General features: G+C 35.8%; 2 protein-coding genes across 3 annotated transcripts; one reads left to right on the forward strand and one right to left on the reverse strand.

Moving 5' to 3' along the window:
- Positions 1-7,476: 7,476 nt before the first annotated feature.
- Positions 7,477-10,120, forward strand: LOC105157013 (hypersensitive-induced response protein-like protein 1). Its single transcript, XM_011073303.3, has 6 exons — positions 7,477-7,635; positions 8,180-8,371; positions 8,627-8,747; positions 8,868-8,959; positions 9,051-9,147; positions 9,552-10,120. The coding sequence occupies exons 2-6, from the start codon at positions 8,183-8,185 to the stop codon at positions 9,914-9,916; spliced, it is 864 nt and encodes a 287-aa protein (XP_011071605.1). The 5' UTR covers positions 7,477-7,635; positions 8,180-8,182; the 3' UTR covers positions 9,917-10,120.
- Positions 10,121-11,476: 1,356 nt separating this feature from the next.
- On the reverse strand, positions 11,477-15,416 carry QKY (C2 calcium/lipid-binding plant phosphoribosyltransferase family protein). Of its 2 annotated transcripts, XM_011073306.3 has the most exons (2): positions 12,473-15,416; positions 11,974-12,387 (listed from the first exon to the last, which is right to left on the reverse strand). In XM_011073306.3, the coding sequence occupies exons 1-2, from the start codon at positions 15,050-15,052 to the stop codon at positions 12,157-12,159; spliced, it is 2,811 nt and encodes a 936-aa protein (XP_011071608.2). In that variant the 5' UTR covers positions 15,053-15,416; the 3' UTR covers positions 11,974-12,156. The 2 variants fall into 2 exon arrangements, with proteins under 2 accessions (XP_011071607.2, XP_011071608.2); XM_011073305.3 differs by having other exon boundaries at positions 11,477-15,416.
- Positions 15,417-16,504: the final 1,088 nt, after the last annotated feature.

Here is a 16,504-nt window from a genome sequence, read left to right on the forward strand (position 1 = left end):
TTCAAATCACCAAAGGTTTGTCGTGCATACAAGTGACTCAAAAAGCTTTCCAATGGCGTATGGCACTCAGTAATGGACCCCCTATCCAACTCTGTACAAGCCTTTTACTAGAGGTCTTGTGCAAGTTTATGGTAATATCATTCTTAACACTCAAACTCTCACTTTCTTGCATTATTCTCTCTCAATTTTTAAGTTATTTCCAGCTTATAATTTGCACTCCGCACGAATACGCACACCCCATCACCATTTTACACCATTATTCTAACTTTAATTCAATTTTTTTTAACCTATGACCAAAATATATACCACAATTTTTACCTGTCGCAAATGTTTTGACCTCATTTGCAGAAACAACGATTAATAATCATTGTGCATATGTAATTAATTAATATCTATAATATTTTTTTACTTTTATTTATGATAATTAATCATACTAAAAAGGTATATTTTTTCTAGTACGAAAAGGGGTAAATTCTACTATTGTGATAATTGTAAGGATACTAGAATAATTTAATTTAGAATATCTCATCATATATTCCAAGAATCGCAAAAGAATAAAAGAGGTTTCATCAATTATTTCATCTCACCAAATTATGTAACTGTTTTAGGGCTCAATTTCCGACAAACAAGATTCTCAGAATCACATGAAAGATGAATAAAATCAACCCCACCAAACAATTTGATTGATGCACGTAAAAATGAATTTGTTCCAATGTTGTCCTAAAATGAACAAGAAATCATAATTCTGGTGACTGCTAACTGGTGTGCAACCACTGTCCCAAACGAGTCGAAATCACCAACCAACACATCTTTCACACACAACAACTTGTGGATATACTATCTACACAATGCAAATACAAGCCATATTCAACAAGTGGTCCAACTGCCCCCACCAACAATTCAAGGCTTAAACGTAATTTTTACTCATAATTGTAGTAAATTTTTACACCAAATTCGCCTTCACTGGTGATAAGGGTGAACTCTAACGAAATAATGAATTGAAATCGTAAAAATATAAAAGATGCACAATCAAAATATTAGCATAGAAAGTAAAGGACAAAAATACAAGCGAGATGGGTGAAATCCAACGAAAAAAAAGATCGAAACGCAAAAATTAGAAAGATATAGAACCAAAATTCTACTTTATAAAGTTAAAGGACGAAAATGCCAAATGACTTATGTTACGGGACAAAAAAAGTGCATTTAAGACCATAATTGAATCTCAAAAAGAGATGTGTTAAACGACCAATTTATTAGAAAATTTAAGTTGTTACATAGAAAAATTATTTATTGTTAATATCTTTAACACAATCCCCTCCAGTACAAATCATACAGGTGAAACCTTTCTTTATAAATGGGTGGCAATCAAATTCGAACCCAGAACCTCATGTTCGATCCACTACAAAAAAGTTGAATTTTCACTACATTATAAATGACTACAGCTAAATAATGGTAAATTAATACTACTAACCACGATTTAAACAAATCAAAGCAAAAATTTAAATTTTTACCACGTTTAGTCAATATTCGCCATGATTTTTAGCAATGACTAATGCTTTGGCCACATTTGTAGAATAACAGCTAATGGCCATTGCAAAGCTTTGATTTGTTTATATTTTTCACGAATTTCTTCATTTTGATTATAATAATTAACCGTAGTGAAAAATCATATTTTTTCTAGTGGTCTAACACTGATGTCATATTAAACTACCATCTCATTTAAAAGTTTAAACTGTATCGAGATAATCATTTAAAAGCACATATATTACATTAAAATCCCGAAAGTTTTGGCATATTTATAACTATTATCTCATTATTAAAAAAATTATAAATATCCTCCAATAATTAATATAATTGTGTAAGTATGGAGTTTTTGAAATTTTCAAGAACTTTCACAATATATATATATATATGATTATTATTCTTTTATTTTTTTTTTTTTGAATAATTGTGATATTTTTTGTGAAAATTTTATAGGACAGCAAGTTGATAATTAATTTAGTGAAACATTGGGGCAAGACAAGAAAGAGATATTTATATTATTTATGGTATTGGCATTTTGAGAATGATGTTCATTTCGAGCCCATCAATAACAACAAAAATAAATAAAAAAAGTTAAAATCTTAGAATACAAATGTTAGGGAAGAGAAAATAATTTTAGATTAGGTCACATTACTTTAAATTATAATAAGGATTTTAAGTTTTTGTTAATTAGTTTTGTGGTCCCTAACTTTATAAATTTTGGAAATAAAGAAAAATACTAATCTTCCTCAAAATATGTTGGCCCTACAAGAAATATTACATTTTTAACCATAATTAATTGTCATAATTAATAATAAATAGCAGTTGACCACAGTCATGCAACGACGGCTGGTCGTGATTTTTTTGCGAAGGTGACTAAAATATTTATCATGGCTCAAATACTTTTACTATAGCTTTTAGTTGTGGTAAATAATTTTTTTTTTTATGATAGAAAAGTTGACTTTTTATATTAATTTTATTTAATTGTGATTAATATTATTATTTATTTTGATTTTTAATCATAATTATTAATATTGTAGTCGATAGTAATTTTTTTTGGAGTGAGTTGCTAATGAATAACTTTCGGAATGTTCGTAAATTTTGTAGATTTTCACTTGCTTTGCATGCCTCGGACAAATAATTCGAAATTTTCATTACAAATTGATATTGCAATTTATCTATACAAATTGTGCATATTATTTGTCTACTTTTATTTTTCAGAAAAAAGATTTAAATATATTGTAAAGTATATATAAATTAAAGTAAATTATATTTTGGTATTCAAATCATACCCATTTTTATACTTTGTCGTCGAAACTTTCTTTGATGTCAATTTACCATCTCAACTTTGCGAAATTTGCTCTTTATCATATATGAATTTTTTTTAATTGATTTTTCTACCAAAAAAGCATCACATATTGTGTATATATATAAAATATCATATATGCATTGTATGTGATTTATTTTCAACAAAAACCATGATTGAAAAATAATTATAAATTAATAGGGTTAAATCTATTTTGACCCTCTATGATATATCAAAATATCAAAAATTCCCCTATAAATTTTTAATATAAAAAATTACCCTTATATTATAAATAAATAATCACACTGCCCCTAGTCAATTTGAGTTTATTTTTTTAGAAACAATGACTAAAATACTCATTCTAGTCAACCGGTCAAACTAGGCTTATTAATATATAATTATTTTAATTAATAACTATTAAAATATATTTATAATATATATAATTATAATTTATAAAAAAATTCAAAATAACAATTATAACCCCACACCCCACCTCCCCAACCCCACCCCATCTTCTTTCCCCCCAATCCCCACCTGCTTCGCACCCACCCCTCTCACCTCCAACCCCCCTTTCCCTCCCCCCACCGCCCATTTGGGCGACCTTCCCTTCCCCTCCCCTCTCCCCAACGTCCATTTGGGTGACGTTGGTTGCCCAGAAGTGAAGGGAGACCGTGTCGCCCAGCAACGGCAATTGCCCTCGCTGCATTGGGCGACAGGTCGGTGAGGAGGGCGTCGCGCCCTCCTCTTCAGCAACAGCAGCGGCAAAGACGTTGTTGCCTTTTTGTATATATATAATTAATTTTTAATTAATTTAATTAAAATAATATTTTATTATATAAATAATTACTTGATTATTATATAAAATAATATTTTATTATTAATACATATATAATATAATATATATTAAATGTGAGAGAAGGGTAAGAATATTAAAAAAAAGGTACTTTCATATAGAAAATTACAGTTAAAGCGCGTGTGGCCAATTTTTGTACGGAGGGATTTTTTTTTAACTTTATTTTATATTATAGGGGGATTTTGATACTTTAATTTTAATAGGGAGTTTTTTTATCATTCCTATTATCACAAAAGGATTTCTGGATTTTTCCCTAAATGAATATGTGCAAAATTTTAAAAAGTTGATATAATAAATTGACACGAAAAAAATATTAGATATAAAAATAATCATATTTGAATGACAAAATATAATTAACCCTATAAACTATGATACTTACGTAACAATAATTTATTGTGAAAAAAATGAAAATACAATTATTATATATATGGGTTGACAAACATATAGAATTAAAACTAGTTGTTCATTTCTCCAATGAACACTAGCTAGATACTTTAATTATTTCTGGGTTTTAGTCTTGGAGCCTCAGTCCATCAATAAATTTAGACTTGGTCTAATTAATTATGTACTATTCAAATTAATTAAGTTATATATGGTGCATGTATCATCTATTCTTCCTTGCACGCATTAGAAAAAATATAATTTTTCGCTATTAATTATTATAATTAAAAAAATCATAGTAAATACAAATTAATCACGGCTTCGCAATAGTCATTAATTATTGTTGTTTTTATAGGTGTGGTCAAAACATGACTAAAACTATGACAAATGATTTGGATATAGCTAAAAATCATGTGAATATTAATCAATCATGGTAAAATTTTAAGTTTTTACTTTGATTATATTTAATTGTGGTTAATAGTATGAAATTACTACAATTTTTAAACTGTAGTCCTTTTATAATATAATAAAAATTTAATTTTTATTTAGTGTCATGACATAATACTAATAGCTTAGCGAATAATGACCATAATAATAATAAATATAAATGATGGGTGTCGAATCCACCAAAAATAATTCCTACGAACACTTTTGTAGAAGTGTGAGTAGGGTCGAATCCACAGGTATTGGTTTTAAATTAATTCCTTCAAAAGTAAGAATAATTAGGGGGTTTATGATTGTGAAGAAGAATAAAAATTAAAAACTAAATTAAACTAAAAAGCTAATAAAATTAGAAGAAATAAATATAAGATAAGAGTATTCCAGTTAAAGATAGGATCATGCTTAATTCCACGGTCGATCATAGATGCAAAGATTACAATCATTCATGATAGATAAATTGGTTATGGCCATTGGTACGACCTAACAACCTCATATTTCCTTACCTTGTGGATAGTTAAGGAACGTCCGTTGACTAAATCCCTAATCAGTAAACAACTTTGGGAACGTCCCCAAGATTTAATTTACAGACAGTATTAAAAACTAGAAAGGCCCAATTCTAACCAATAAATTCCTACGAGGATTTATTTAAGTTAGATTGTGGATTCCCCACAACATAATCGAAAACTTCTACATAATCAATTATGCTATGTTACCACTAGTTATCGAACTAAACAAACAATTACGGATTTGCAAGTTCAATTGGCTAGACAAATATTTTTCACAATGAATCAGATTATTTGTAATAAAAGCACAGAGAACAACACAAATACCAATATAAATAAAAGTAGAAAGCATAAATTAGATTTCACAACTCGTTGAATTTAAACATTCACCAAGTCTTCAACTGGAATAAGAGAACTAGCTAGACATGCTAATGAAAGAACGCACGAAAAACAAAACAAAAAAATATTATAAAAATAAAGAGAAATAGAAGAGTTCAAAAGTTGTATCTTAAAGTGAATTACATCACCTATTTATAATAGCTAGATACCTAATTCTACTAGGATTAAAAGTAAATTCTTAATTGAACTAAAAGACTTATGGAAATAAAATTATAATCCTAGTTAAACTCCTCATTTATCAAAAGGTAGTCCAAGCAGCTCCAAATTCTTGTCAAAATTGAGTTTGAGTCTTGTCCGAATTTTTATTTTGGTGCTTTTCTTCATTTTCCATTTCATTTGTCCTAATGCAACAAAATAATATTTAATTAGGAGCATTTGGTCGCAAAATAGATCAAAATATTACATGAAATAAGTATAAAATGCGATTCTACCAATAAATTAAATTAAATTTCGAGTATTGATCCAAACATATATATGACTTCCAAGAAGAGGTCATTGTCACAACAATGTGCAAGAAATTCCACGAAATTCCTTAAACATTGACAAGGAAATTAAGAACAATCATGTCGGAAATTTTAACCGAGATTGGGTGTCATCGTGTTTGAATTAATTATATATTAAATATAATATATTTGTCGTATTATTGATATATAATTAAAAAAAATTAATAATCACATGATAATTATAATACATTTGCTATATAATTAATTTGATTCGACTAAATTTGATTTGAGAATTTTATGATACATTAATATCTTCACACGGTTTCTTAAAGTTTTCCCCTAGTTAATTCCTGAACGCTCATTGGTCAACTTTGATATTTTCCAACTCCATTCATTGTAAGGATAAGATCATAGACATCTTTTATGATTTAAGATGACTTTTTTGTCTACTTGACTTTTAAATTGAACTTTTCTCATCTCATGAACCCTACTCTTTCTAATCTTTTTTTTCTAAATTTAGAAATCTATTTTTTTTTAAATATATTAAAAATAAAATTTTATTTGCAAATAAAGATTCTTTTCTTTATAAATATTATCTCGTTATCATAAAATTTGACATAATTACAAATATATTTTTTTGTTGGGAAATTAGAAGTACCTGAATCAATTTAGCATTCATCTAACAACGAGCTCATTTCATTAACATCTATTAGGGTTCCAACCAATTATGTGGTGAACTGACATAAATGCTCTTTTGTATTAGAAATCATAATTTTATAGTTTTTTCATTTTTCCTAAAATATTCTTGTAGACTAATATATCCTATAAATTATTTCCTTTACTAACTCTCATTTTTTTTTGCAAATGTTTTTTAAATCAACAAGGGTAAAATAGTAATTTTCGCTTCATCGTCTAGGGGCTACATAGTCTTTTTGCAATTGACGGGTATATTTATACTTTATCAATAAATAAAAGGGTATTTATAATTATGTCAAATCTCGAGGGAAGTAGCTACCCTAAAAAAAAAATGAAATTTGAGTACTTTGCAAAAATTTCTCAGTTAAATGGAAAAAGCTCAATTTAAGAGGCTAAAAAACATAAAACTGTAAATAAAAATACTTTATTCAGTTAAATTTCAATAAAAGAAAGCTGATAAACACTTAAATTGAACTATTTCAAACAACTCTTAGATAATGTATATATTTCCTTATTGGGTGAATAGTAATTTACTCCCTGTGATATTGAAAATGAGCATATTAGCCCCTTATAAAAAAAATATAGCAATTTACTCCCTTATATTTTTTAAAATGAAGGTAAATTGCTTCATTTCAAAAATTATAGGGGGATAAATTGTTGTATTTTAAAAAATATAGGGAGACAAACCGCTATTTATTTTTTCATAAGAGAATAATTTGCTCATTTACGATATCATAAGAAAATTTACTTGCATTTTTCCTTTCCTTATTTTGATTTGATGAGCTAATTAGTTTTGGATATAACATACGGACAAAAAAATATCCATCCTTACATGGTTGTGACAAATGCCGATATCCCCAAATAGTGACAAATGCAAAAATCCAAACTTTGAGTTATTTTAGTATTTAAATTTCTGTAAATTGGTAAATTACAGGTGATGTTTCTTATGATAGAAGTTCACTATGTTTGGATTCCTTGTGTTGGTACCCTATATATAATAATTGCAAATTCACGACCAAAACACATATCTTGGCGAGAAAAAACACACACTGTGAAAGCGCCTTCTGAATCAATTTCATCCCTAGCCAAACTGTAAGTCCTCTCTCTCTCTCTGGATGATGAATCTTGATTCAAGAATGATTCTGGGGTCTGTGGGAATTGTGGAAATTCATGGAGAATTGGGTTCTTGGAATCAAGAACATAGTTGTAGGAGCTGAATTTCTTGTTTGAACTCTTCTATGTGTTTGGTTGTTTTGTCAATCCATAGATACGCTTGTTCTGTTCGGCCACTTCAATTTTGCTTGTATGCGTTTTCTCCACTCGATTATTGCATGTTTGATGGGCTCAATTTTGAGAGATTTAGAGCCGGGATGGGTGATAATCATGCTGTATGAAACCGCTGATCCCATGTTAATAAACCCTTTTCTTCAAACTATTTGTCTGTGTTTCTCTGTATAAGCAAGAACTTGTCTTGATTTATAGGGCTTATGTATTGGTCTATATGTCTGAATCCAACTCATAAATGTCTTTAACGAGGTATTTTTGATAAATAACATTCTGGGCTGGAGTAGCAGCGTGCCACCTTTTGAGGTCATACATAAGTATTGAGATTCAGTGTTTGTCCGCAATTCTGTAGGATATGGGGAACTTATTCTGCTGTGTTCAAGTGGACCAATCCACCGTCGCCATTAAGGAGCGGTTTGGCAAATTTGATGAAGTCCTAGAGCCAGGGTGCCACTGTTTGCCTTGGTTCCTAGGAAGCCAGTTGGCTGGCCATCTCTCGCTTCGCCTGCAGCAATTAGACGTGCGATGTGAAACCAAGACTAAGGTTTGGTTCTTCTTGGAAATTTTGTTGTTAGTGTGAAACTATTTCAAATTTTCATTCATGGCCAAGAAAAGGGTAGATTTTTTTAGATTGTCTATCTCTAGTTGTTTTGCTTGGATGTTGCTAAATTCTTGTAGTCCTCTTGCATTTAATGTTTCGTCCAAAGTCATTGGACGCTGTCGGGGCATAAGTTTTGATGTTGTTTTGGATAGTTGATGACGCCAATACTAATAAACCTGAACAACAATTGGTCTTCAGGATAACGTATTTGTGAACGTAGTGGCTTCAATTCAATACCGAGCGCTTGCAGATAAGGCGAGTGATGCGTTTTATAAACTGAGCAACACAAGAAGTCAGATTCAGGCTTATGTCTTTGACGGTACATTTCTGTTCTTCCAGTCGACCCCATTATGGTTCATTGCTTAGATATTTAATTACGAATGACTTAAGTTTATTGTGCACAACTTTGATGACCTGTAAATGTTTTCTGATTATCCAGTCATAAGGGCCAGCGTTCCAAAGCTCAATCTTGACGATGCTTTTGAGCAGAAAAATGAAATTGCCAAGGCTGTTGAGGATGAACTTGAAAAGGTAAAGACACTTCTGTAGCGACGCTAATGGAAGTCGATGAAGATCATTCTTGAATATCTAGTGTTGATTTTCTTTTCATGTGTGTTTGCAGGCCATGTCTGCGTATGGGTATGAAATTGTTCAGACGCTAATTGTTGACATAGAGCCAGACGAGCACGTTAAGAGAGCTATGAATGAGATCAACGCAGGTAAAGTGTAGAGTTTGCATTTTCAGACAATTCTGGTAGACCAGTCTCCAGGTTACTGTTCTGATTTTCCATACTTTGTTTTCTTCAAAATAATTCAAAACTAATTTTCTACACAACGTTAACAATTCGGAGGATCTTTTATACATGGAATTATTACTTTATATACGATAACGGGTAAACTAAAAATATTTTGGGATTGGGGGAATATATACTATTACTTCTGGTGTACTCTACTGCTTTGGAGTTTCTAGGTTCAATTCATAATCTTCTTGTTCAAGCAGTAAGCTATAAGCCACATTTTGAACCATAGAACTAAGATTATGTGCAAATACGGATCTCAATTCATCATTTTTCATTTTGACCTGCATGTGCTTCCAATTTATAACTAATTTTCAACACTACAGCTGCCAGGCTGAGGGTGGCTGCTAACGAGAAAGCAGAAGCCGAAAAGATTCTGCAAATCAAAAGAGCTGAAGGTGAAGCAGAGGCGAAATACCTCTCAGGTTTGGGTATTGCTCGCCAACGTCAGGCAATTGTGGACGGACTAAGAGACAGCGTGCTTGGCTTCTCAGTTAACGTCCCTGGCACCACTGCAAAAGATGTTATGGATATGGTCCTTGTTACCCAATACTTCGACACAATGAAAGAAATCGGCGCTACCTCCAAATCGTCGGCTGTGTTCATTCCTCATGGCCCGGGTGCCGTTCGTGATGTGGCAACTCAGATTCGTGATGGACTTCTCCAGGCTTCCCAGCCTAACCTGTCTTAACTTCTCCACTCCTGCTCGGGACTTGAGGTTTTATATAAGCTTTGTCGACGTTGCATCCTGTCTTTCGAGTGTTTAAATATTTCTTTCTTTACATTGTGGATATACCGTTGCCCTATACGTTAGTTGTCTAGTTAACTTCTGTTTGCTGAAATTGTACATGTGCTCTGAGAAGTGTTTGGGCAGTAAAATCGTTACGTTTTCATATACATTTTTTAAAATTACTCTGTTTCTCTGTCAAGTATAGAGCACATACATGAACATATTAGTTTTCATACCCTACAGCTACTTCACCCATTGAAAAAAAAGAAAGTTATCATCTTTATTAATCTGCTTAAAGATTTTGCCATCTTGCTTTCGATCTTGTCGTACTGGACCTTCACTGTGGTTGGATCCTTCTGATCTTAAGGATTCTTCGCCGTCTTCTCATCTGGATCCGTATCTTCCTTTTCCTTGTGAGAAGCTTTCTCTTCATCTTCCTCTCCTTTCTCATCCTCGTCTTTGCACTCATCTTTCTCTTCCGTTTCATGCTTCTTCTCCTCGTCAGTTTTGGCTGTCGTGTCATTGTTCCTCTGACTATCTGTCGTTCATCCCATCCCTCGGCTCGCAGCTCACCTACACCTGAAGTGAAAAGGGCAGAATGTAATTTGACCATCAGACACAAATATGAAACCGCATTTTTTTGTATTTTGTTTTTTTTTTCATTCAAATGTTCATCAGAAGAAGACACTCAACACAACCTAGAATTCCCAATCATTGGGCTGTCGTGGAATTTTTGCTTCATTCCCAGATGTTCTGGTAATGATTCATGCTTCAACGGGAACGCGGCTGATTATTTATACTTAAAACTGAAATGCAAGAAAGATTGGACATAAACAAACCAGAAAGTGATGGGCTGGTGGGAATGTGAGAGTATCCTATTTTCGTGCATTTTCAAGAAATTTTTGGCATGTAATCCAACTTCCTGTTTTGCTTAAATTTGGGAATTTCCTGTCCGCAAAGATGAATTATCCATTTAGGCCAGAGGACATATATTAATAGAAACGAGTAACGTTATCAAGGGTTAATTACACTGTCTTCCTCTATTATTTTGAGTAATTACACGAATTTTTGGTGTCAGCTTTCAAAATTAGCAAATTACCCCCCTCCCCTTGTTTCAAAAAATGAATCAAATTACCTCCTATTAATGGTTTAGATAGGGGTAATTTGCTTCATTTTTTAAAATATAGGAGATAATTTGCTACTTTATTTTTTGTAGAGATTTTTTTACTCATTTATCATATTATTGGGTTAAATTACAATTTTACCATATATATATATAGTAGTTGTTAAATGATGTAAGTAATAGGAGGACTCATTTCTTTTTTCAACATTATAATGCCCAAATTCAAGAATTTAATTTATCCACATGAGAACACCTCACAAGTCCACTTAAAGACATTATGGGACGTTTTATTCAATTAATGATGCTCTTTTTGGGCAGTTCTTGTTAACAAAAGATACTTGAATAAACACAGCTGGAAAATGCGACTTTAAGCTCTTGATTTGATCGACAATATTAGCTATGTAGTGCCAAAATTGTCACTAGCAACAATAGTAACAATCAGCACTCTGTGTGTGCAGTATCAGTCAAGTGCCAAATACCACCTTTGACACTTTTATTTTCAGCAGTTATGATTATTTCAGCACAGGTAAAAACCCATGATTATAGATATATATATAAACACACACACATAAGATAGAATCAAAAATCAATGTCTGTACTTTTGACGACAAAATTACACTAAAATCCCCCCCTCATTTCAACTGACCCCCTCTACTTTTTCCTTATTTTCAATAATTGGTCAATGAACTCAATTGCCTAAGAAAAAAACAACCCCACAATTTTCTCCACTTTTTTCACTTCCTCCAAGGTTATTACATCCCACCCTTTCCTTAAAAAAAGGGGCTTAGCAAAAGTTTTTCAGACCTCCAAGTCCTTACCCCCACCACTCCCACAATTTGTGGTTTTTCACATTTTCATCCCAAATTATTGCACTATACTAACCTATCGGACAAGCCAGGAAGCCTCCTGAAAAAACTCAAACTAGCCGGTGGCATCGGATCCCGAAACATAGGGTGGCGGAGGAAGTAGAATCCGAGGGCCACTGCCACCATTTTAGGTGGCACGACATATAAAATTATCGTAATTGCAAAGCACACTCCTATGAACAATTTTGTTGCCCTGGGGTCCCTCCAGCTGACTAAGGCTTGGATTCTTTCACCCTGAGTTGCAAAATCACCCAACACTGTTTGAACCCTTGCTGCCAATATCCGCAACCTATCATATCGGATCCGAACGACCTCAGGCGGTCTTGAACTTGGGAACGTGTCGAATTCCTCGTCCAGTTCGTCTGGATCAACCGTATCCACTTGAGAGAGTTTAACATCCATGCCTGCTGGTATTTTTGGCTTGAACCGATAGTACCAAATTCCTATCAAACATATGTATAAAAATGCGGTCGGAACAATCAGATCCGGGTACCAAACAAGGACCAAGTATAGAACATGAACTAGTACCGTTGTAACTGGATTCCTCCACCTCCGAATATGGTCTAACCATTTTGCCAACCCGACAGCCCAAGCTAGGACGGCCACTATCCGAAACCAATTAGCCTTGCTTTTCCTCATGCTCCAACTGTGTGAATCAGCATCCAACATGTACCGGACTACCTCCGGCCCTAATGGCGGCTCGGACCTAGCCAACCACGCAGCCACCATTCTCGTGGCAGCCCCACGCAATGCCTCTTGTTGAGCCACCCCAAGAGGACGAATATAGTGCATGCGCGGCAGCAACGGTTGCCCATAAATACCACAAGTGTCGGGCAACAAGGATGGGCAAGCAAATCGGACAGCCAACTCAATTTCGCCCATTTTCTTCAACCCACTCCGCGACAACACCATCAAAGGGTACGAATTCATGTAGACCTTATTACTGTCCAATGTGGAAACTCGTACCCGTACTTTACCAATGCGACAATCTGGCTTCTCCTCACCGGCCTCGGCAAACATACGCCAATTGTCAAACACCCCCACCGTCAAGACCGTACATGGGTCGTAGACTTGCCATGTGTACTGCTCATTCCATCTTGGATCAAAATTATCCGTAACGGTTCGAGTCCGAACCCATTTCTTGCCATACTTGGCCACACAATAAGCATCAGTAGAGCCTTTTCCATTGCCCTTGGATTTCATAGGCAATAATCCCCTAGCACCGAGAATTCCTAGCTCCAACACTCCAACTGCAGGCTTCCAAAGCTGCTTGGCTGTTGGTCTAAAATCACTACAAATATGGGCAGCTTCATCCAACACATGATACCCTCCCTCCAAACACATCCTCAAATGCAACCTCCCACAATAGGACCCACCCCCTCCTGGCTCACCTTCCAAACCATACCATTTTGCTGCCACGTGGCGGTCATCAAGCCGCTGCTCGATTGAACCCACGGGAATCAAGACATGCCCGAGAAGCACTGGATCTTTGCCCGTGCGATCCTCCACAAGCAAAATGAGACTATCCTCGAGTGGCTCCCCAGCAACAAAGATCAAGTCCTCGTTCCAGTGAAACGCGGAGGTGTGGTGGCTCATGGACCCTCTCCGGGTTCGGACTGACTGAAACCCGAGTTGCCCCTTGACCCGAATCTCAGGAGCCGTCAGTGGGGGCAAATTGGGAATTATGTGAAGATCTTGAGCTTCAATGACGGTGACTCTAAGGTACCATAGTTTAGGCGACTGGTACACCTTTGGCCGCGTGTAAGATACGAAGGGTTGTGGCGCGTCGGAGCTCCAGGATTCTGGGAATGCGTCATCGGCCTGTGTGCCGATCCAGACTGACAGCTGCAGATCGCCGGAAACTCTGTTCTGGTCTTCGCCGGCGCCGCCTTCTAGGTGGTACCATTGAGGGGCCAGTGGGCTGTCAGGTGGGTCCCGTACTGGTACGTCGGAGAGATCAAAGCAGACGCCGCCGAGGAATTTCTCCGACGGGCCGTCCCAAACGGATATTTCGAGAGTGGAATTGGCGGCGGTTTCCTTGTTGTAACCCAGAGCAAATACTTGGTGCCACTCTGGGTTTGCTGGATCGCTGCCCGGCGGAACAGTCGCGGGCTTCGATCGGACGAAATGGCCCGAAGTGCGGATTTTCACGTGCGGGTTTTCGTTCTGGGAGAGCCCCCGGGCTTTAACTATTCTTACAAATAAGTACTGCATCGGTTCGACTAAATCGAAAGCCGGAATTCTCTCCGAACCATCACCGGCGAACTTCCCTGAGATTATTCTTGGCGAGTAGTCTCCATTTGACGGACGCCGCATTACCTTCACCCGCTCTCCGCCCATGGGGCCATTCATGCCGTTGCCTCCCATCTGCATTCTTCTCACATCCGGGGAGAATTCCGGCGGCGGAACATTCTCCGGCGGAGGCCCATTTTCAGGTGGAGGCTCATGAATCCTGACCAGGGGCGGTGAATGCTCTCGTGGCTCCATTGGTGTATGGTTCGGTAGTGGCATAGGTGGAGGCTCTTCCATAACCACCAACACTGGCTTCTTCATCACTTCCTCCGGCCCCTGTGGCTGCTCCTGCGGCGGTTGCGGCGGGAGCTGCTGCTCTTGGGGTGGCGGCGGCTGCTGCTGCTCCTCCTCTACCATCTCATCATAGTAATAAATCTTCAAACCTAAATCCCCTCTAATCCAACTAAACACACTCTTCTTCTCCAATGTAAAATACACCAACCCTTCTTCCCCTCTCTTAGCAAACTGCGATCCATACAACTTCACTCTCCCCAGAAAATGGTTCTTTCTTGCATTCCCATTGCTGAGCTTCTTATCATTAAAAACCTCGACATTGAGCTCTTCAAACTCCATGGTTTTCGGGTCGGAAACTACAAACTGTAAGGCCTCGTTCCATACAGGATTAAGATTTCTCTCCACCGTGGATGTTCGCCTTTTCTGACCGTCGAAATCTGCCACAACATACGGGCTGGAGCTGCCTTGGCCATCTTTTGGGAGGAGGTCTCGCGCCTCAATCACTTCGACAATAAGCCTGCGGACGGTGGTGGGTGGCTTGGGCTGGTCGGGGAGCGGCGGAGGATGGTCAGACGACATCATCACGGTTTCATGATGTCGAGTTGGTGTGGGTTATGGAGGTGCTTTCTTCTGGTTTTCTTTTTTTTCAAGCTTTTCTCTTCGGTATTAAATGATCTCTTTTGGAAATAGCAATGCTTGGTTTAACTGTTTCTGCTGTTTTCTTTTCTTGATTTCGTTTGTTTTCTTGGGAGGCCCCTTTTTAGCTGTGACTAGAAATGGTGGGTATGAGTGTCTTGGGATGTGGATGCGGAATGTGACAGCAGAATGTTAGTAATTTGTTTGTGCACTGTGTCTGTGTGTGTGAGATGGAGAGAGGGAGAGAGAGAGAGGAGATTGGATTCTATTCTCTCCACTGAAGTTTTCTTGCTTTTCCATATTTTATCACTCCCACTTTTCATTTTGTACCTCCTTTATGGTTTTGGGTCCTCAAATAGAGCTTCTTGGCTACATCTTCCTGTTCACACTACAATTTGATTATAATATTTAAGTTTCAATAATAATGCTTTTTATAGTTTTTATTTGGCTTTACTCTTTGGTAGTGGAGAATGGTTTTCTTGCATGAGTGTATTATATAATGCTGTCATTGGTTTGTTGAATTGGAAAGGCTGCAGGTACAGAGTTGGATTTTGTCTGAAGTTATGCTCCAATAGTCTGTTATGTGAACAAAGAGACATTGGATCTACTTCATGGGATAATTAAGTATTTTTTAGGATAATGGTAGTAATAAAATGTCTAGAACAGCCAAAACACCAATTAGATTCTACCTAGCCTTCTGTGTTATTCACTACTTATTCTTGGATTAAGAAGACTGCAAAGTATGATTGTTAGCCCTCTGTTCCTGTAATACCTAGAGGTTGCTCTGTAGTTTGTTCTGTTCTACTGTGGTTAGAAAATGTAGTAAAAACAAAGTTTAATGTCCCTGCAGAATGTTAAGATAAATGGAATCTTGTTTTGCATTAAATTTCATCAACATTTTTCTCTAACGGTATATGCTACCATTCCATATAAGATGGAAACAAGGAACTTGAACGGCTAAAGCAACCAATACCGTCCTCAAGGGCATCGGATGAAGATGGGAAAATACAGCAGCTCATATCATTCTTGTTGCTGCAGATTCAGTCTGATATCAGTATCATATTATCTCAGAGCCAACATGTTATACAGTTTCAGCGATGGAATTAGCCGTTTCAAGAATGTCAATCTGCTTTAATCTTGCATTAGCTGCAATCGTACCTGGTTTAGGAAAAAAGAACAATGAGGCATATGGTTAAAATGTGTTGGCCCAATCAACTTTCTGTATATATAATGCTTTTTTCAAACAGATTACATTGCTCTTTAAACTCAAAGGAAGAGCATATATTCTTCCCAAATAGCTTATTCCCTACTGTGCATCAGTGAGATCTGCTCCGTTATCAAGCTTTCTATGTAGAAATATTGACTAAACCAGACCCTTTATATCTTGCAGCAATAAGA

Source organism: Sesamum indicum, linkage group LG3 (genome assembly GCF_026168435.1).
Source record: "Sesamum indicum cultivar Baizhima isolate 11 linkage group LG3, ASM2616843v1, whole genome shotgun sequence".
Taxonomy (NCBI): domain Eukaryota; kingdom Viridiplantae; phylum Streptophyta; class Magnoliopsida; order Lamiales; family Pedaliaceae; genus Sesamum; species Sesamum indicum.